The sequence below is a fragment of the Xiphophorus hellerii genome, chromosome 8, assembly GCF_003331165.1.
Source record: "Xiphophorus hellerii strain 12219 chromosome 8, Xiphophorus_hellerii-4.1, whole genome shotgun sequence".
In the NCBI taxonomy this organism is placed as follows: Eukaryota; Metazoa; Chordata; class Actinopteri; order Cyprinodontiformes; family Poeciliidae; genus Xiphophorus; species Xiphophorus hellerii.
The window spans coordinates 19,345,935-19,367,938 of NC_045679.1; the positions used below are offsets into that span (position 1 = coordinate 19,345,935).

Genomic DNA, 22,004 nt, shown 5'->3' on the forward strand with positions numbered 1-22,004 from the left:
TACTTATTTTGTTCAAGATAAGCCAGAGTAAGCACCCTCCACCCGCTACAATCACTCCAATTTAGTTTCCAGTATTTATTCATCTTTGCACACTGCAACACAGTTTCACAAATTTTCACGAAATGAAAAAGAAACATTTTTCAAAAACTGGTCTGAAGATTTTGTTTCCAGTCAAAACACAATTGGACAATTAGTTACAATATAATTTATAAATTAAGCAGCAAAAACAAATGATGAAATTAGAGCCACAGGATCTGAACAGGAAAAAACAAAGTATCGAACGTTGCAGTTTCCCTTCGTGAGCAGGGTAGACATCCATCCATCCCAAACTGTAAAGCTTATTTGAATGACATCCTGCTGAAGGTTCTAACGTAAAAAAAATAGCTCCCGATTAGATGGCACTCTGTTCTTAACTAAAAAATATTAATTGCATAGCTGAAAGTAATAAAGCTAGGAACAATTAAGTTAAGAGATGCCAAGTGCTATTCCTACGCTAGTCTAGACCTTCCCTATCAGCATGTCATACCAAAAACATCTCCCTTGCATATAAATAAAAAAAATTGTAATAACAAAACATGTTATTGCTTTGAGTCAAACAAGCACAGTCCAGCCAGTTTAGCATGGCCTTCGCCAAGCAGATATACCTAAAATAAATTACTATCAAAATGCAAATGTTGAGAAAAAAAAAACTGCATTATTTCCTAAATTGTCCACCTCTCACATATTTAGGTGGGATGTTGCAGCTCTATAGAATATGGGAAATATGGCAAAACATCAAAATAAATGGAAATGACTGCAGCAAAAGCCTGGCTAATGTCCAAAACTATGAAATTATAGAACTAAATTTACCTCTTTGAATCATTTTATCTGAACAGATGTAAAATTTCTTCTGGGCTGTAAAGGCAACTTTATATAAAAGTTTGGTGTTCAAAATCCAGAAAACTCTCTCTGTTAAGTGTCTTCAAAGTTCAACTAAAATCTAGTGAGAATGTTCATCGTCCGTCATCAATAATGAGTATTTCGATCAAATTGAAATTTTACAACCAACAGCTGCTAAGGTGCTTGTGCACATGGAAACACAAAGCAAGATTTTGATATGACTTTTGATTTTATAAGAGAGGAACTATGATGTACCAAAACAAGCCAAGTTTTGGCTGAACTTCAAAGTTGTTTCCACAATCAAACTGTAAGGATCTCTTCCTGGCCTGAACCGACAGGAGGAACAACAGAGATAAGAAGTTTCTTCATCAAAACAATTTCTATAGTTTACACGGAGAATCTTTCTTAGATTTGGCCAGATGAACCCAACACCGCAACAGTGAGATCACAATCAACCAGAGAAAACGTCATCTTCATTATGTACACCAACTTTTGTCAGCAGCAGAACAAATTAAGACAAAGAAGAAGAACTGGTTTATGCCACTAACACTCCAGCTGCACTTGTTCCACAGAGCTTTCTGCGCCTTACAGTGTTTGACAAGGACCAAACTATAGGCAGGCCTCCTCTAATTCACAGTAAGGCACCTGATTACCGTTATCCACCGCTTTTGACTATTGCACATAAACAAAATGCAGAACCCCAGCCAAACGTTTAGCTAAAATAATAAATTAAAGACCAATTTATAGTGTGTGGCACTATTGCAACAAACTTCGTTGGGTCACAGGTCATCAGGTCAAGCCGAAGTTTCACAATGAAACAAAGAACATGATGCTAGCAGAGACAACTGGAGGTTGGTGTGAGTTAAGTGCCCTGGTTTTCTAATTACCATCTCTTCAGAGATCGTAATACTAACAAAAGTTGTGAAAAAAGGAACAATAAAGCTCACAATACTTGGACCACAAGCAGATGATTTTAAGAGGGCAAATTCACAGAGCCCCAAAATGGCACTTTTGGCAATATCTGATTTGCTTCCTTCCATGTTTGTTTACAACACACACACACACCCACACACAAACACAAAAATAATAATAAAAATACACATGATGCATATGAAAGCAGATGTCTTTGTCCTTGAGAGAAAATGAGAATTTTCTCCTGAGCCACCTCCACAGCCATCTGCCATCCACTTTGTTAATGAAATAAGGTGATGTCAGAGGCATAAACATGCAGAGAAGTCTGAGAGCGTAGGCGTCCAGCATCAAAGCTTATGGCTGTCCAGCCTTAACCAGCTGACACCTTGCCTGATGTAGCGGACCATGAAGCTCATATTTGACATCAGTCTCAGTGGGCCCATGGAGGCATCCAGCTCTGTGAGCACACCTGAAACACACATTTAATGGAAACAAAATATTCAAAAAGATCGTTTGGTGCATAGATGTATTTTTTTTAATATAAGGTTTATGGTTTAAATGCTATATTTGACCTCAGACATGTTAACACTGTGGAACAACGAGTCACTGTCACTGAGTCAACTTCCTATTGAGCTCCAATTACAAAATGTGATGCGTAGGATATTTTATGCAAATGTCCTACTGTCATGCATCACAGACCATATTTTGGTGTTTATTCACTATACAGTTTCTGGGATCTGAGTTTTAAATGTTTAAAATCTTTACAGTATGGACTTAAAATGAACATAAAAATGTTTTTCTATCTGAGGTCATGTTATTCCTAATGCCTCCTTATACAGTAACTCTGACTAAATAAAAATATGTTTTAAGAAATAAACATAATAAAAATAACTCAGAAGGTGAAAACCACCATGCTGTCATGGAAAAAAAATGATCAGAACTTCGCAAATCCGATTATTTATTCGGATAATAAATTACTTATTATTTGTATATTTATTTGAAAATAAATATACAAATAAATCCACTTGTTGTATTAACTGATGTAAAATAGCCAGCCCTGAATACATAATAACTCCAACTCTTTTACAAATATACTTGCATAATTACAACCCAAATCAAATTTCATACTTATCTAGACCATGTAGGTATCCTGTACAGTGGACAACAATTTAAAAGCCATGACCTTCCGTGTGTGTGTGTCTAAATGTTGATAGTATACTTGCAAGTAAACAACAAAAGCATGACACCACACATTACTTAAGGCTAAAGCACAGTAGAAATACAGACCAAGAGAAGCTAATTTTTGATTTCCAGATGTTAAGCTAGCTAACCAACCAGCTGGAGAGATTTTTCTTTCTTACCGCTGCCTTTTAATGCCAATTCCTCTGCCTGCTCCCAGATGTCATGAGCACTTAGAAATAACGTGGTGATGTTGACGTAGGAAAAGGCCACTTGCTCTATGTCTTGAGGAATCACCACAGTGCTGCCGACTGCAGCGATCCCGGAGCCGCTGTGGTTCGAACCGGTACCTGAGCTGGAGCTGGCTGGAGACGGCACGCTGGGGGATGGGTTTTCTGCTAGCCTAAAAGATGAAATATAAAAATATTAAACCCTGTGTAGGGTTGCACACATTAAATATGTTTTTTTTTGGAGGGGGGGAGGGAATGACTGACTTTGCTGAGGAGGGCTGTTTGCGTGACACCTGAGCGAAGTTCTGAAAGATAAACCGAATATTTTATAATATAACTACAAAACAAACAGAGATAATATAAATATAATATAAATGAAGCATTTATAAGTTACTTGAAAGTGATCCGTAAGAGTCTTTGACAATTTTGTTGCAGTTTTTTGTTTGTGGCGAAACATGGCCATGTGAAGAAGAGACTGGCACTTTAAACTGCAAGAAAGATACAAAAGTTACTCAAAAAAATGTGTCAGAAAACAATGAGAAAATCATTAGGTGAAGACATGGCATTTCTGCAGCTTTTCTATCCTTTGCAATACAGTTTAGCCACCTCCCACAACGCTATCTGAGGAGATGGAGCTTCAACTTACCATAAAGCTAAAAAGTCATTTTCTGGGGGTGCAGCTGATGAGTCCACTGGGTTTTTAAGTTTCAGAACAAATCTGTGAGAATGAGAGATAAACACAGCTCGAATCAGGAAAAAATATTTATCACACCATTACTGGAAGCTTGCCTCACATCTGTAAGAAGATTTCAGTGCCCAGTGTGTAAAAAGCATGAGAGAATCGGTCCCCAAACTTTTCTGAAAGCATCCATGTGTAGTAAGTCCCTGAAGCAGTGTCGAAGAAACATGAAGTCTTACTTGAGCAGCTCCACCGTCTCTGCAAGCATCGTGTAGGAAGACCCTGAAATCTGTGGATCTTTCTCCATGGCAATGCAACTCTCAACAAAGAACATGGCTGCCTCCAAGTAGGTGAAAGCTTTACTAAGCTTGTCCTGCTGCACAGACGTAACAGAATACGAGAGTAAAAAAAGAAGCTGTATGGAGTGTGGTGCAGTAAAAGTAAAAAAAAAAAAGACCAACTTACCTCAGCGTCTGCCTTGTGCTTCAGTTTTTTTGCCTCTTTTATGTAATGGTTCACTGGATACTGCCTGTGAAAAAGAATTATTTTACTCTACAACTCAATGTAAGTGACAGTCTACTGACGCTACACGATCATCCAGTAGGAGTGAACGCTGAAAGTTAATGCAATCTGCTGGATTTCCTTTCTAAGGTAATTTGAATAATTAACTGAGCTTAATAACTAGGATCAATACGTACCCGACTTTGAATCTGTGATCGGATTCAATTTGCTGTTTTTGTTAAGCATCTGTGGTGAATTGCCGCTATATAAATAAACTGATATGAATTTTAAAAACCTATTAAGTCCACCAAAACATCTGGCATTGAGTAGGAAACATGAAGAACAATAAACACGCAGTCTCTTGCAAAAAGATAATGTACGCCCTTTGACATTTTCTACATTACCACCAGAAACTTCAAAAGGTATTTCATATTGTTTATAACCCAATTCTGCTGTACAACTATATCTTTAACCTTTCTGCCATGTTTATTGGTCTTTTCCCTAATGTTCTCTAACAAACCTCTGAGGCCAGAACAGAACAGCTGGATTTAATTACACAAAGGATGAAAGACTTCTGAATTTATTTTTGAATAATCAGGGCTAAGGAGACTGGAACCAAGTAAAGACCACACTTTAAAATTTTATTTGTTAAAAAAAACCCAAAACCAAAAAAACAGTAAAAAGCATATCGCATTGTCCTTCCACTTCAAAGCAGTGTAACATCCCACTATAATGCACTCACATGTGTGGCTGTAAAATTACAGTATTTAGGAAACGCTATATAAAATGGCTATAAAAACGTTTTCCAGACTGAGTGTAAGGAAAACTTGGAATTGTACCTCTTGTCAAAATTCAGCAAGGATCTGTTGCTCACAGCTCCTCTTTGGGGCTTTAAATTTGACGGCATATCAAGACCGCTCTTTGGGGTCTTGGCCTGACACTGAAGAAGACGCATTAGGTTGAAAACTTTTATTCATATCTCACCACATACAGTAGTGTTTGAACAATTACCTTTTTATGAAGTGAGGGTTGTGGGTGTTTTCCTTTAATTGTCTTGTGCTTGTTGGAGTCCTTACCATTGGGATTCTCCTTACTGGTCTTCAGTACCATTGCCGAACAGGGATTCTGTACCTTTGGAGCTTTAGTGGTGTCTTTGGATGTTGCCAGGTCCTGAGATGTTTTCTTAGCATTCTTTTGGTCCTTGTCTGGTTTGTTGGAACTCCTGTGTGAAATATAAATCACAAGAGTTAGAGCAGCGATGACTTAATATGTTATATTCTCATATTTTTTTGTTTTACTGGACGTACTCTACTTTCACAGAAGCACGACTTAATGAGGTATTCCGGTTTTCCAACTTAAGTTTCTTCTTGGGTGGACTTTTAGTCTCGACCTGAAAAAAAAAAAAAAACACAGTAAAATAACATTTTCCGATAAGAATGAGTACAATCTCTTCCGTGCCGCACAAATTCCTCACATTTTGAGACTTTCTATTGCTTTTTCCAGGTCTGTGTGCTTTAGAGGACTCTCTGCTCGCTACATCCTTCTCTATGGCCAGTGCTGGTCTCTTTGCATTGCTGGAAATCCCTTTATTATTACTGGATTTCAGGGGGACTCTTGAGAGCAGACCGATATCAATCCTCACCAGCAGGGATTTAGGAGGCTGGTATTGGTCCCACCAACCCTTTGCTGCCTGAGAGGCCTTATGTGAATGCTTGTGGGTTGATTTGTGAGGCACCTTGGTCTCTGTATTGTTTTTGGGACAGCTGACTCTGACTGGAGCAGCAGGCTGGGCGGGGCTCTGAGCCGAGCAGCAGCAGGATTTAGGATGATGAACACCACAGGTTGGACAGCTACCATGCAGCGCAGGCGCGACTTCCGATCCAGCCTTCTTATGTTTGGCGTATGTAGTTCTTTTAGCATCTCTTTTAGTTTCCTTTCTGTGTTCCATTGTTTTTGATTTTACTTTGGGATTGTGTGTGAAATGTTGCTCCGTCTTTGGGGTTGCGAGTTCCTCAGACTTAACGCCGAGTGCTGTTTCAGTGCGATTTGGGCCCCCTGCCGCTGAAGGCTTTGAAAGTCTCCTTGTACTGTTGAGGCTCCCTCCATCAGAAAGGCTTTTTTTGCCATTGTTCTGACTGAAAGAGGCATCTTGGACGCTTTCACTGCTCTGCTGAGTAGCAGCCATGTTGTCTGTGAGCGCTTTTTGCTGAGAAAAAGACTTTGATTCCTCACTGGCGTCTGCACTGGTCTGCTTGGGGGTCTGACGATCAGTGCTGAAGGTCTGCTGATGGGGGCTCACCCGCTCTCCCAGCTGCCAGTCCCGATCGCTTGCTGCTGGAGCATCAGGCTATAAAAAGAACATAAAAAGTATTAAAAATAATAATAAGAAAACATATGTATGTGAGTCATTTAGTGGGTGATAATTAAAACATAGTAAAATGAGTTTAGACCTCTGTTTCAACTAGTTTGCTCTCTGGAGGTTTTGGAGGCTCTTTAATGGAAATGTCGTCTGACTCTGAGCTGCTGTCACTGGAGCTCCTCATCTCTGCATCACTGGAATGTGCGGCTTCAAAGGAACTGAAAAACACAAATACACACAGATTGGTATTAAAAGGTAGCCATTAGTTATTATCAATGCATGCAACTGAAACCAGATGTTTTTATTCAATCAATAAAACATTTACCCTTCACTATTGGTTAGTAAATCAGACTAAATTAGTCAGAATTTAGGTCAACAAAGACAACCAAAATCTGTTAAATGCCAGAATACTTATTACTTCTTCAATCAGAAGTTTACACATATTAACATTACTAAACCTTCAACTAACTTGGGGAAAGCCTGTAGATGTTACTAATGCAGGGGTGTGCAAAGTGTGTTTCGGGGCCCATTTCTGACCCTTGAAAAAATTTTGTTTGGCCTGTGACCACAAGTCAAGAATGGTAAAAAGGAGGTATTGATGCACTCCACTAAATGTATAGCATGGGTCACTTTCTTTAAAGTTCTGTGGGGCAAAGTTAGAATAAGATGTGTATTAAATAATAACCCAAGTTCTCAGGCTGTTGGAATAAAGCTAATAGCACTGTTATTGACATCCAAAAATGCTAAATTGCCAAAATCTGAGGGAGTGAATTTCCTTCCATGACACGGACTTAAGAATGTTTTGAGGTAAATTCTCATCTACATATAAAAAAATATGCATCTTTGATAAAAACAAAAATATGGTTGTGCTAATTATATATTATATTTCTGAAATGAGGAAGCTGTTATTCTGAAAGGTTTAGGTACTTACTTTGAGGAGTTCAGCCGGTTGTAATGAGATGAATCTTTACTGGAGAATTCAAGGCTTTCTGAAAAGAAAGAGGGACAGTTATTTTGATCATGAGATTTTGATCAACTAAAATAGTAACTGATCAATAGCAATGTGAGAGAGATTGGTAATATCAGAAAGCAATTCTTCTTAGTGGCGGTATACATGGATGTATAAATTATTAAACTGAAGTTTTACTAAAAGCTCTTTTCTTTTTAATCAACATGTTGGTCTGAAATTATATTCCAATGTATTTTAATCTGTGTGTCTTTTAATTTTCCTGTTAGCTTAAACTTCTACTTTTCACCATAATCATAAAAAGGCCTGCCATCCAAAACAACAACACCAGATATAATGGATTTATTTAGCTGTACTGATTGCTAAAGACGAGCTAAATGTTACTCACTTTGCTCTGGACACGATGAGACTTGTTCTGCTTCCTGCTAGGATGGAAAAATAAATATGAATTGTATTACTCATCATCAAATTTGTTTAGGGATAAACCGTGTAGTTGGAACATAATAAGAGGGAAAAGTTTGGATTGCTAGAAAACATATGAGCAAGAAGGTTAGGATGGTAAAATGTGAAAAAAATTGAATGATTAAGCTTTGATTTTTGACCTTGGCTGGGATTTGAGACTTGGGTGGTTCATAGGTTGGCGTGTGTATCGCCGTCAGCAGAGGGGGCCATGGCTGAGTCATTTCCTGTCAAACACAAACAAGAGGTTGACATGCATTTTAAAGAAAACATGGTTGATTCACAACCATCTGTTTTGAACAAGTTCATCTGTTCTGTCCAGTAAACTAGAACGGGAGAAAATGTTACTTAAATCTGGAAATCAGTAAATCTGGAATACAAAAGATCTCAAAATCTTATCGGTTTTTATTTTGAGTTCACATTTAAAGATCCTCGAATACTGTTTAATATCAAACATTAAAAGCCTGAGGAAATACAAAAGGCTGTTTTGAAAACATGATTTTGTAAGTTTGTAAGATGGGGCAAATCTTTCTCCAGCTGCATCTCGTACATTGCAATTCAATTTAGTGGCTACTACAAATAAAGACCCATACTTGATGGTATGAAGAACCCACACACAACCTGAAAGTTGACCCAGACTATTGTCTCTCTTCTTGACACCATTAAAAATAAACAATTAAAGTTTCTGCAAATACCAATTCCTAATCTGGCACAAAGCCCAAAAGGGCGAAAAAAGTAGTAGAAGTAGAAAACAAAGAAAACAACTTCTGCATTTCAACTTCAATTTTTTCCAAGTACATTCAGAAAAACCAAGAAAAATTAAGAGCATATTTATTATTTATTTATTATTTACTTAAACATGGACATAAGTGGCTGCACTAACCCTTAAGATATCTTCCACACACAGAACTTCATCAGATGGAGTCTTTACAGGAAAAAAAGAAAATTGAAGATTTTTTTTCACTTGCCTGATTAAAAAGAAAAAAAAAAAGCAAACAATAAAACTAATAAGTGAAAATGACACCATTTCTAAATTCACAATTAGGACAATAAATAAGTGATTTATCAACATATCCATTAGCATATTGCTGATAATAATGATGTAATAATTAAGTTTATCGCTTTAGTTATTTGAACATTTTCTTCCATAGTAGGTTCCATTAAACTCAATAAACATAAAAAATTGAAAGATTTGGTTGAAATACTATTTCTATGTTCAATTTAGAGGCACAGTTACTCTACTTAATGTATATTGGATTCTTGAGCGGCCTCTTGACAATAGCTTTAATTTTGTACAGCAGCATTTGTTTTATATAAGGTTCTGACAATATGCAGGGATGCATCCTACAACTTTTTTTTAATCACCACTTCTGTACTAATAAATATCATAAAATATTGACCAAGGGAGACAGAGCCAGAGAGGAATGGTCAAGCATTCCTCTTTCAATGTTCCAACCTGGTGAAATGCTAAAGGAGAAGAAGCGGAAAGAAAAACATATCCACTCATGAAAGAAAAAGTGTAAAGCAGGAGAAGGAAATTTCATTTTGTGCATCACTAGCTTCTGATAGTTCCTGTCTAACTTCATTTGAATATCAAATTTCAAATTGAAAATACTAGCGTAAGTGTCCTTTATTGTTGCTGTTTTTTGTAAATATATTTTTTAACCACTATTGCAATTAATTTACTTACATTTATGTTTAATTGCACATGCAAAATCTTACCTCAAAGAATTGAGGCACTTTCATTGTTTTGGCAATGTCCGTTTTGTTGATCAGCTCTGGTAATGGCGCATAATGCTCTGGCGATGGCTTCAGCTCAGGTGACTTCTGGACCACCTGGTCCTGACCATCCATGGGTCGCACATAGGCCGTTGGCTTCTGGGTCATGACTAGCCCAGCCTGCTTGGACGACAGCAGAGAAGGAAAGGTCTGGGAGGGCAGTGTGTTGGTCTTGGCTTGGGGTGGATTTATAGGTGAAAGCCTGCTGTTCAATGTAAAAACAGTCACACTGCCAGTCAACCCTGAGGAAAGATCTGGAGACCCTTGAAGCTGATCCCTTTTGAACGTGTCCCTCGTGTCCGTGTTAGTATTGTGGTCACAGGAATGTAGGACCGGAAGAAGCTTAGTATCTGGAGAGGGGGCAGACACTTCCTGGGGAAGGCTGACTGCCCCTCTGAGATCTGGGAAGACTTCACTCTCCTTTATATGATGTCCTAAGCGACTCAACTGACTGTGGGTCGAAGGCGCAGCTGAAAATCTAGATGAATGTCCACGGTGGTTTGGAGATGAGGAGTAAACACTATTAGATGTCCCTTTCTGGCTTTGTTGGGTAGTAGACATGTGAAGGTCCTGGTTGTGGGAAAGAGTTTTGTTTGATTGTTCTGCAACTGGCTGGTTCTGATCTGACTGAGATAAGGAAACGTAGGAAGGAATGGGTAAAGCCTCCTGTGAAGAAGGCACAGGATTATTCACATCTTCGTAACTGCCCAGCATCCTTTGGATTCGATCAGAGAGCTCATCCGCTTTGTTCGTCTGAAAAAAAGAGAGAATATTTCTACTTTCATGAACAAAACAAAAACACCACACTGCAGTTCTGTGAAAAAATTAAAACTCCACAATAGGACTGAAATGATTCATTCGTTTAGTCGTGTTGAATCAATTACTGAAATAATAGTCAACTAATTTAGTAACATAAAGTGTATTTTCTTCTATTTATTACTTGAATTTCTCAGTATTGCTAAAATGCAAAACTCTGTCTTACCATTCACTATTTAAATCTTTATTGGGTGAATAAAATGACAGCCTCCATCAGCCGCATTCAAAACTAAAAGATCAATAAGTGCAGCAGAGTCTTGCTCAATTATGATTGTGCCCTCACAGAATGAATCCTTTAGAGAACCAGCTAGTGTTTCACTGACCTTAAGGCCCCTTGGTTTGCTCCACAGAGACTGGGCTATTTTAGCTGCAGAGGTTATTAAGGCCATCAGCAGGCTCAGAGGAGGACGGCAAACTCTACCCAAGTTTTCATCCTGAACCTTTGCAACCTTCTTGAGCAAAGCTAAGATGAGTAAATAGCTATTCATAGAAACCATGAGTCAAGAGCCCTACAAGGGGCTGCACTTCTGTTTACATGTACACGTATCCGGACCGCCTGGACAGACCTACCAGATGATCAAATGACAGCCACTGTTGTCCTTTAAGCATTTTGTTCCCTCTAAAGGCAGCTCTTACCTTGTACGGTTCTGCAAAGAGTGGCGCATTTTCAGCATTAACTTCTTTGGTTTGGCTGGTTTCTTGGATTCTTTGTTCCCATGCTCGGCGGCGAAGAAGGTTCCTCTCTTCAGTATGTGCGCTGGAAAATTACAAAGAAATACAACTAAGCTAAATTAACAGCCCGTTCACATGACCATCGCCTTGGGACAAACAATATGGAAATCTGACCATGTTACAGTGATAATGTCCACTATTCTTGACTATACAAAACAAAGTTATTTTGTTTGCTTTTTTTTATTTTATAAAACAAAACAAATAGTTACAATTAAATTTCATTGCAAAGCAAAGCAATAATACGGCATCATAAAATTTCTGCAAAACCAGAAAATAAATACTGCAAGCATATGATTGACTTCTTAAACCCAAGGGGAAAGCAGCAGCGTCAGATGAGATTAAATCTGCAGACAAGTGTGAACTGACTCACAGGTGCAAGGGGGATTCACTACATAATGCTCACATCACGTCTGCCAAGTCTCCAAAGTAGATTTATTTCAACTTTTAGGAGCCCAATAACTGTAATAAATGATGAAAAAAATAAAAAATCCAGAAACTTCTATGGGTGAGTTTCAAAAATATGAACACGAACACTGCATCTTCAGTTTTCACATTTTTCTTCCCAAAACACTGTGCTAATCATTCTCACTGACAACAATCCCAGCAGGATGCTGCCATGGCAATGAGAGGAGCAGCAAAGATTTGGGACCAAGCCAAACAGATGAGCACCTCCTCATTAATGCAGCAGACAGACTTGCTAAACTCCAAGGAAAGCACAAACTGGCACGGCCCAGTAACAGGCTGAACACCCATGGGTGAACAACACATCAAGTGTTTCTTAGAATCACACAATATTACTTACAATATATGCATAAAAGACAAGTTATGTCAGTGCCAAATCAGTTCATTTGATCGGTTAGGCTATTTTCCATCAAAGTGCGATTGTTGAGTGTATGTTGCATTTAAATTTTCACAGAAGTTTATCATTTCAGATCTAGATTTAAAGGTTGATTGCATTGACTTCCAACAGCTCAATCTACTTTTCAATTGACTAAATACAAGGATCAATATAAAAGATTATGTGACTCATTAAACTGTCTGTTATTAAAAGTGTTGACACAGCATAAAGGTTCACTTTAAAGCAGGAAACAGTTCCATCTCCAGAGAAACATTAGAACATATCAATCTATTTGTGTTGTCTTTCATATGGTTGTATCACTTCATTGAAGGAACTCCACAGCTTTCTTTAGGTCCAGGAAAAGTATTTTAATCTGGCCGTGATGCGGACTTTGACCGGGAGAATTGCAACACATGCATTCTTTTCTTGTTCAACTAGTCTGTTGCAGTCTTGGTAATGCACTTAAGATGGCTTTACTGTTGCAGGACAGAAATTAGACAAGCTTCTGCTACTGAATAGTTGACCAAAGTTTTTATTCCAGGATAGATTTGTAGCAATTGTCAAGTCTGCAAGGTGTCATGTTCTTTGGCCAATACATAATTTCTCCACCATATCTGCTTGATAAATAGTGTGTGAGTTTTGCAAAATGTCGTGCTTTTTCACCAAACACCTGCACTTTGATATACTCTAGTCAGAGAATGCTAAACAGTGCTGCTAAGTTCTATGCAGTGAGAAAAAAGTCATCTTGGCAAATCTTCCTAACAATTTTACAACATTTTCTAAGATTTTAAGTAAATATAGACATAGTGCTGCTCATCTTGGATTTTACATATTGTAAGATACTTTACTGACTATAAAGGTGGAGATTAATAATTGCTCTGTGTACCCCCCCTACCCCCATCTTAAAATTGGCTTTAATCTAGGTAGAAAAGTTCTGATGGTATCAGAAAGGGCAAAATAAAAACTTGTGCACATAATAACCAGTGAGAAAACCCTAACAATACAGGAGCTCTAGTGTTTCAAGTTTAATAAAGATACAAATTCTTACAAGTTAATCCTGGAAGTTACAAGAAGACGGGAAAAAAAAAAAAAACTCTCAAAACTGTAAATACAAAGCAGGAAAGAAAAACACACACACACACACTGAGACCACTGGCAACAGAAGAATTTGAGGCAACATAAAAAGAAATCCATAAACATTGAGAACTCCTCTCGGCCCCATAAAAGGACAGATAGGAACCATAACCACCCTTGTAAAACACGGCTTTAATCTTTAAATTTTAAGCAGCTTTTTACAACTGCTGGCAGACCAATAACTGCTGGTACAATTTGTCAGAAAAAAAACAAAAAAACAAAAAGCTTGCATAATAGCCCTACTTGAAACCTCAAATTACATCAAAGCCCACTAGAACAATTAAGTAAAGTCAGACAAAGCAAAGGATAAGAAGTTGAATGATGTTGACAAGGGCTGATTTAATGTCATGGACTGGTGACCTCTAAAGGTTGTACCCAAAGTCTCAACCAGTGATCGATGAACCTACAACCTACCAAGGTTAAGCGGGTATAGATAACGGATGGACTGAATGGCAGATACATTATATCTACAGGGCTAGGTTCTAGCTATTTAGGTCTAGAAGCTCTTGAGGTTCATTTCCTGTCTCATTTGGGTAAAACTTGAGTTTCAGTCAAGAAAGAAAAACAAGAAAGGACAGTGGACCAGAAACAGGGTCACTGGAGAGTCGAGGTTTCTCTCGAAAGCAAAGGTTGCCCTGGGGGGTTTAGGAAATATTCCACTGGGAAACAGCTATTGTTCTTCAAAGTGTGCAACCATTCCAACATCAATATTCCCAGATGTCAGGTGGCAGCTTCAACAGGATAATGTGGCCCTTATTTGACTTTGTGTGATGTTCAGGAGAAAACTGCTGCTACTAACAGTCTGGTGCCAAATTCTGCAGCAGACTTCCGGAGGTCTACAAAACCCCATGTCCGAATGAACAATAGAACAGTGAAACTACTCGACACTAGGCTGCTTGTCTTAATGTTATGGCTCATTGACTAATACTTTGCGAAAGCAACCCAGACTGTACCTAATGAACCTACAACAGTGACCACCTTGTCTAAACTAGTGAAGAGTCTAGAAAGACAATGACTCATCAACACAAAACCATTCTCTCCTCCTTTAGACCATCTTATGTGGGCAAGCAAACTGATTTTTATCAAGCTTTGTAACGCCTTATGCAGATCTGAATTTGCATTCGAAATTTAAGAAGTACAGGAGCACATCCAGACATCTCTCTACAAGCTCATTCAGGGAAATCCCAATGTGTTCCCAGGCAGAGAAAGATTTCCCTTCAATGTTCTGGATCTACCAAGAGGGGTCTCCCCAAAGAGGGTCTTGCCTGGAAATCTTCTAAAAAATAAGTTGAGGAAGCATGTTGTTGAGATATTTGCATCACACTCCTATTGATGTTGCAATAAGATCAGATTTTGTTTGTTGCTTTGGAAACAACACAGTCAATGTTGATTATATACACAGCTGAAACAATTTGCCAGGAATAGCTTTCTTTGGTCTTTGCCAAAAAACAAAACAAAAAAACACTAATATGCCTTCAGGGATATATTAATTTCTTTTACAGCATTCCACGACCAGCTGCAATGACTCCAGTACTGAGTCATCACTGTGTTTTACAACAGGAATGACTCAAAACATACTTTTTGACTAATCTGTTTGCTTATAGTATTCAATACAGGGACAAACTGAAGGTATATTTGAGAAGATAGTCTGAACAAGGCAACTAATTAAAGAAAAGCAAAGAGAGCATTTTGATGTATTCAACTGTTTCTGTGTAAATATTAGTATAAACTTTGCTTTTACTCAACAACTGAATAGCAAACATTTACCATAAAAGAAATTGTGTGTTCAGTGACAGTTTCTCTAGTTTTGAATCCAACTTAAAAATTGATAAATCTAAAATTATTGAATCAGAACATGCCGCTAACCTTGACCTAATTTTCAAAACACTCCAAGACACAAAATTAACATATTTTTTTTAGATTGAAAATGTAGAAGTTTTAACATGTAAAAAAACCCATCTGCATTACTAAGGATTATACTTCTTTAGTAAAGCCAATCTTTAGATTAGGTTATCTGGGAAAATCTTTGTACATCCCCAACATTTCCACCAGTGCTGAAATTGCATCCTACACACATTTTAAAAACATCAGTTTTGTGATAATGACTGCTAATATCCCTACAGCAGGGAGGGACATAAATAAATTAAGGAAGGAATGACATATGAAGGAAAGAATATGAAAAAAGTTAGAATAGAAGAAAGACTGACAACAGAGGAAGTAAAGAAGGACACAAAGAAGGAAAGGAAGCAAGGACTTAAAGGAAAAACAAGAAAAACGGTAAAAAGGAAAGGTTCAAGAAAGTAAGGAATAGCATAAGGCAAGAGCGACATGAAGGAATAAAAGGGTGAGGAGGACACAAGAAAGGACGGCAACCAAGGAATGAATGAATCAATGAAATTAGGACAGGAAGTAATGTCTGGAATACTTTGTAAAGCTCTCTTTCACAGTTACTCAGACTTTGAAAAGACTGCATTGAAATTCCCTGCTTTTCTAGACTGTGTAGGAACCCTATACCTGACTGTACTGTCTTACATTTTTGACTGAACTGGACAGTAAATAATTGGCTGCTTTACATTTGTACATTAATGGTGACACGTTTTCTTGCCAAGTGTAATAACATGACATTTGTTGTAAATTAGAGATGTGTAAACAAACCAAACTGGTAGAAATAAAAAGAAAATTCCTAAAATTTGTCTCACTCTTAGTTGTATTTCGTTGGGCTTTGTTTAGAAAATGTCTGCGTTTTTGAAAAAGTAGGAAACTACTTATCGCTACGGCTCTATGTGATGAGTAACTTGTTGTCAAACGCCATTCTTTGCAGCTAATGTTAGGAAGCAAAACACTGCTAGATGGCAGTATGGGTACATAGTTAAAGGGACAGTTAAATAATCCAACTAACGCCAAGTTTATCAAACACGACGCTAAAAAAAAAGAGCATGCACCCAGATAATGATATTGACCTTGTGATCTGAGGTTGATGTCCATTTAAATAACATGCATTAACCCCGCAGCTCTGTCTCAAAGCTGGTAAAAGTCACACCAGTCTGTCGTTTCCAGCTGATTCCACCTCTCTCTGCTTGCCTGTCGAAACTAAAACCTCGCACGTCTTCAAGTTAGTTTGATAACACAATGTTCAATTACCAAACCCACTTCCTTTTCTCCCTGTTGTACTCGCATAAAGTTTCACTAGAAGGCTGTAACCTAATTCCAGGAGACCCGACGCGCTGCCACGGGAAAGGCTGGCCGCCACCAGCAGAGTAACATCAACCGGGCTTACCCATCGGCTAAGCGGGGATAGCTGCTAGCGGTTAGCCGCGGAAGGTTCTGCCTACCTCGGCTGGGATGCCATGGTGCAGTGCGCCTCTCGCAGCGAGCAAAGTTCGCTGTCATGCGTTATTCGCGAAGGTCCTCACAGAGGTGGTCTTCACGCTTGGTCACATTGTTTACCGGTAAACTTAATTTAATTATTTCGGCTGCAAAGTTGTTTTGCAGTTGTCAGCTTTCTGCGCGTATTTTGGGTTCAGTCCAGCCCGTCTGCCTACTGGACTGTTCTACCCTTCGCAGCCACTCGGGGGACCAGGCTCAGGTTTTATATACTCTTAATGTTACCGAGAAAGTTTCACAAAACAGCTCTTTTACCGCCTTTGCCTGTAATTTCAAAAAAGAAAATTAACAGTAATAACAGCCGAGTCCAATTGGGTGTATGTTTTGGGACTATTCTCGCTCATTCGCTGCAGTTTATGTAAACTTTTGGACATTACCCCTACGCGACGAAACATGGTACTGCCATCTGTGTTTATGGTGTTGGACCTACTGGACTGTCAGTTTTAAACGCCACAATTAATTGTGAGCGAAAAGTTACTACAAATTCAAAAAGCTTACAAACAGCATTTCATAATAATTTATATTTTTACGCTTGGCAACTGTGAGTATCTAAACCTTTATCTGATAAAATCTCTGATGGTTCAACATAAAGACAAGATGGTTTCACATAGCACTTTGTTTCAAAATTCAAAGTTTTATAGCTTGGCGTATTTAAGGGACAATATTGAAAGAATAGATGGATAATTAGATTCAGGTAACAGGACTTCCATGCAGGATCTTTTAGAAATTTTGCAAAATTATTCATTCATAACCCTCCATACTTTTCATATTTTGCCACAGGAAAATGGCAAACTTTATTGTATTCTATTGGAAGTTACAGATACAGCATTTTTCTTGCAACTAAAAATCTGAAATCGGTTTTTGCATAAATACTGTCCTGTGCACCCTTCTCCAGATCCCCCAATCAGTCATGCAAAACAAAACCTATTCTCTTAGACTTTATCTGTTGCTAGTGCCAGATATTCACCATATCTCCCCTTCTGGTGCTGCCCTAGGAAGCACCACCTATTTACCATATCAAAAACCGACAATTATTTAGCTCACACATATATGCAACCCTTCAATAAAACGCAGATCAGCACATCAACTACGCTCAAAGTCGAGCCTTTATAAAAGAGGCAAGAAAGCCATTTTTGAAAGAAATCAATAGAAATTTTTGTTGTTTTCCATGAGTCCTGTAGCTAACTATTAAATGTGTGGAAGAAGGTGCTCTAGTCAGATAAAACCAATTTTGAACTTTTTGACTTACATGCAAAAACTGTGTCTGGAGGGAAATGAATACTTCATCTTACCTTACCCTGAAAACACCATCTCTATGATGAAACATGGGCATGGCAGCATCATGCCGTGGGAGAGCTTTACTTCAGGAGGTGCTCAGAAATGAAGGTAATAGGGATAGAGCTAAATTCATGGCAATCCTGAAAGAAACCATGGTGCAGGTTTCCAAAGATAATAGACTGATAGAGGTTTATCTTCCCCCAGGACAGCGGCACTAAACAATGAAATGGTTTTAGACCATAGCATGTCCATGCCTTAGAATGGCCCAGTCAAAGTTCAGAACCAATCTAGTTGAGAATCTGTAACTTTGAAATTTGCTTTTTGCAGAGGCCCTCCACTCAGTCTGACTGAACAACCTACAAAAATGCAGTTATAAGTACAGATCTGGCAGAGATGTACCCCTCAAAAACCTTCCACTTATGTTTATTTGTCACATAAAAATCCCAAAAAATGCAATGTTGTTTGTAGTTCAACACAATAAAATGTGGGAAAAAAAATGTGTGGGGTAGGGATCCTTATTGGAGAGAGTCATTTTGTAGACACTGAGGGTTTTAAAAAAGGAAAGGTAATCGATCTGGCACATAATTATATGTTCTTCTTAACACAATATCTTGTTTACACTTGGTCTTTTTTATGTTTACTCAATACACAAACAATCTGGGTTGCTTTGTAGCATCCCTGTTATCCAGACATGGTTTGGTGTTAAATTCAAGCTCCCTTAATAGTTTACATTTTGTCCAGCAGGTGGCCCTATTTTATTGCTTGTGTTGAATTACAATATTGCAGAATAGACCAGCAAATGTGTGCATTCTACAATACACTGAATTATTTGAACCTGGGATGCAGAAAAACGTTGGTCAATGTCCTCTATTACATTCAGAGAACTGTTTACTAGTGACAAAACTATGAAGAATTAGGCTTGCTTACTTTATGATTGTTATTTTTTTAATCACCACGTTTACTGTGGCAATTCTTGCAATAAACCTTACCTAAACAGCCAAACACTGCAGAAGAGTAAGCTGAAGGAGAAATAATTGCTTGCAAAGCTCCAAAACCATCAATGTACCAAAGTCAAGGAGTCATATCTTAGTTTTTCTGTTGTGTTTATGTAAATTCCAAAAAACAGCACAAATGGATATTTTTTGTTTCTCTTCACATCAATGCTACAGTGACATTATAGGCTTTAAACAGAAGAAGGAAACGGCTGAAATAACACCAAGGACATTTAAGACAAATAATGTTCTGAAAATCACATAATCTTACAAACGAAGAGGCTGAGGATGAAAATTATAAACCGAGTCTTTTAATTTATTCAGTCTTTGAAGAATCAAAATGAAAACATACAAGCAACTTATTGTAATCTGTCAATAAAATGTTTTTAAACAACATTAATATGTTGCATTCAAATAGCAGCTTAGTTTATTGAAGTTATATACACAGTAAAGTTTGGAATAACTTGTCTGATTGTTATATAAAGCATAAATCACACTGAGTTTCTTTTTTATTTTGACTGAGCAGCTTCTATTATCGACATATTGTTTCTAATCTAAAAATTCCATTAAATTTACAGACTTTTTAATGCATATAAAGGACTTGTTCAGTTCTGCATTTTCAGAAGGAGTGCACAGAGTATTTTTAGGTAGTTAAAGCACAATTTAATTAACCTTAAACAATCAAACATAGTCATGGGTACTTCAATATGCCTGTTGTTTTTTGTTCTTATTATTAGCTAGTTATTGTTTTGTATCTTACTCCATTAGTCTCTTTAGAGCCATTTTTTTTTCTGAAAATGTGTGACGGTCACAGCACACATTTCCATTTACATATATCTTGTTTGGTCAAAATGGCAGATCTGGATTATCGGTAGGGTAAACGGTATTTTTGTGGCCTCAAGCCTTTTCATGACCTTTTCAATCAGTACTGCTTGTTTTGGTCTACTGTTTGCCGACCAAGTTGAACCTGACGCCTCATCCAAGCAGAACATCTTTCTTCACTGATCTGTCAGCCCATGTTCTCAGTTGTCATCCTTGAACTATTTGCAGTTATTTAAATCAGTGTTGATGATTTGTAACACTGACCTTCTTGATCATCTTTTTTATTATTATTTACAAATAGAAGTTGTCTATGTTATATGTGAACAAGATTTCTTCTTACTTCTTTCATAATAATGTCTTGATTATATATTTACAGATAATATATATGTAAATATATACATATATATTATATGTAATATAATATATATGTATATATATATATATGGTTTATACAGTCAATCTAAAACGAGAACCTTTACAATAGCATCATCATAGCCAATTAAATGTAGCTGTGATTTATCCAAGGTCTTGTTGACTCGGTTGGTTTGGATTTCTCTGCCAGAAGGAGACCAGAAAGGGTGGACAAGTAAGAAATCTGTCTCCTGGCTCGTTTTCTTGGGTAACAACTTGCAAGCAGAACGACGTCTCTGTGGCTGGCGTGGTGAAATGTGGGGTTACTTCGTAAATATGTCCACAGCTCTCTGCAATTGTGGTTGGCCTGTTGTTTGCATGCAGCATTGCGGCAGTGGGACCGGTGGTTTTGACTTCCAGTTGCTCATTTTCCATTGCTGATACGTCCACAGGCAACACCACATATGCATTTGTGAAGCTATCTCCTTCGAGGCATTTCAGCTTGGTAGACCAGCAGTATTCCCCGGGATCCCCTGTTTATGGAGAATTAAAATTATGAAGGATTTAAATCTTTATATAAATCAGTTTGGATGCAAAGCATTGCAATATCATCATCTGATGCAGGCAGCTAATAAATTACAGTTACATATTGCAATTTTAACAATAGAGACAAACCCCCCCTCCCCTGCTTTGTCAAATATTAATGATGATGAAGTCCAGATTTATACAGCCATGATTGCTTAGAGTTGGATTAAGCAAAAATATGAAATATAAAAATCTAAGAGAAGTCAGTCTACAGCACTGGCTTGCAGAAGCTTTTAACTTTTTATGAGTTTTGTCGTTTATTATGTGTAATATGTGCAAAACCATATAAATCACAGTGAAGTGAATGAGATAAATTGGCCTTGTTAAATAATATATCTAATAATATATCAAAATAAAAGCTAAACTGAGGTTTTTTGTAGATTAAAAAGAAAGCTTAGATATGTCAGACAGTCATTTATTAAAGACTGTTTGGTTCATATTGATTCTGCATTTAATTTAGGTTAAAAAAAGACACAATTCGGGATTTATTTTTGCATCAAACTCAGCTGAAGTCACTTTGTGGCCTCTTACCTTCTGTGGAGTCTGTAATCCGTATGTTGTGATTGTCCCGGAGTTGCAGTTTTTTAGCATATGTCATTGAACTGCACTCTATCAAACAGTCCGTTGGCAATTTCACGGTGCTGGGCTTCGGCACCAGCAGCGTTTCCTTCTCGGTGCACTTAGCCGCGCCAGTCGCCAGCAAAAGATGGGAAAGCAAGCCAAAGGCCAAAAGACACACCGTAAAATACCCTGTCATTCTGTCCACTAACAAGCTTAAAAGAATACAACTGGCAGTGTTCAGCTGTGAACCCGGGTCCTAATCGGCTGACTCTGAAACTATGCACAAATGCCTTCACCACAAGTAAAAACATCAGAGGCTACCCAGAAAGACAGCAGCGTATTATCGTTTCCCTCAGCACCACCTGATCTTTTGAATCACACAGCCAATGTTTCTTCAGCTCAGATTTCCCTCCTTCTTGGCGTGACTTCACAAATTCCTACTTGTCAGGCAGGCATAGGACTGGATTGAATAAGAGTTTCATAATATTTACTTGTATTTTTTTTTTTTTGTGAAAGGACATTGAGGCCATGTATAATTAAATCAGAGGAATAAAAATCTGAATTTGC

The 22,004-nt window shown here is 37.8% G+C and overlaps 1 protein-coding gene across 2 annotated transcripts; it reads right to left on the reverse strand.

The window, feature by feature from the left end:
* Positions 1-60: 60 nt before the first annotated feature.
* Positions 61-17,303, reverse strand: aff1 (AF4/FMR2 family, member 1). 2 transcript variants are annotated; one of them, XM_032569801.1, is made up of 19 exons: positions 16,797-17,302; positions 11,397-11,517; positions 9,888-10,697; positions 9,049-9,090; positions 8,309-8,392; positions 8,095-8,128; positions 7,671-7,728; positions 6,831-6,957; positions 5,855-6,727; positions 5,688-5,770; positions 5,392-5,602; positions 5,220-5,320; positions 4,345-4,408; positions 4,119-4,255; positions 3,847-3,918; positions 3,595-3,688; positions 3,465-3,505; positions 3,153-3,373; positions 61-2,260 (listed from the first exon to the last, which is right to left on the reverse strand). In XM_032569801.1, exons 1-19 carry the CDS (start codon positions 16,811-16,813, stop codon positions 2,139-2,141), a joined length of 3,312 nt encoding a protein of 1,103 aa, XP_032425692.1. In that variant the 5' UTR covers positions 16,814-17,302; the 3' UTR covers positions 61-2,138. The 2 variants fall into 2 exon arrangements, with proteins under 2 accessions (XP_032425692.1, XP_032425693.1); XM_032569802.1 differs by lacking the exon at positions 9,049-9,090 and having other exon boundaries at positions 16,797-17,303.
* Positions 17,304-22,004: the final 4,701 nt, after the last annotated feature.

What these genes read in the sequence shown, in the direction of transcription:
- aff1 (XM_032569801.1), bottom strand. An exon ending in GCAATAGAAAGTCTCAAAAT is followed by an intron (nt 5,771 to 5,854) that starts GTGAGGAATTTG and finishes TTTTTTTTTCAG; the next exon opens with GTCGAGACTAAAAGTCCACC. An exon ending in GAGACGGTGGAGCTGCTCAA is followed by an intron (nt 3,919 to 4,118) that starts GTAAGACTTCAT and finishes TCATTCTCACAG; the next exon opens with ATTTGTTCTGAAACTTAAAA.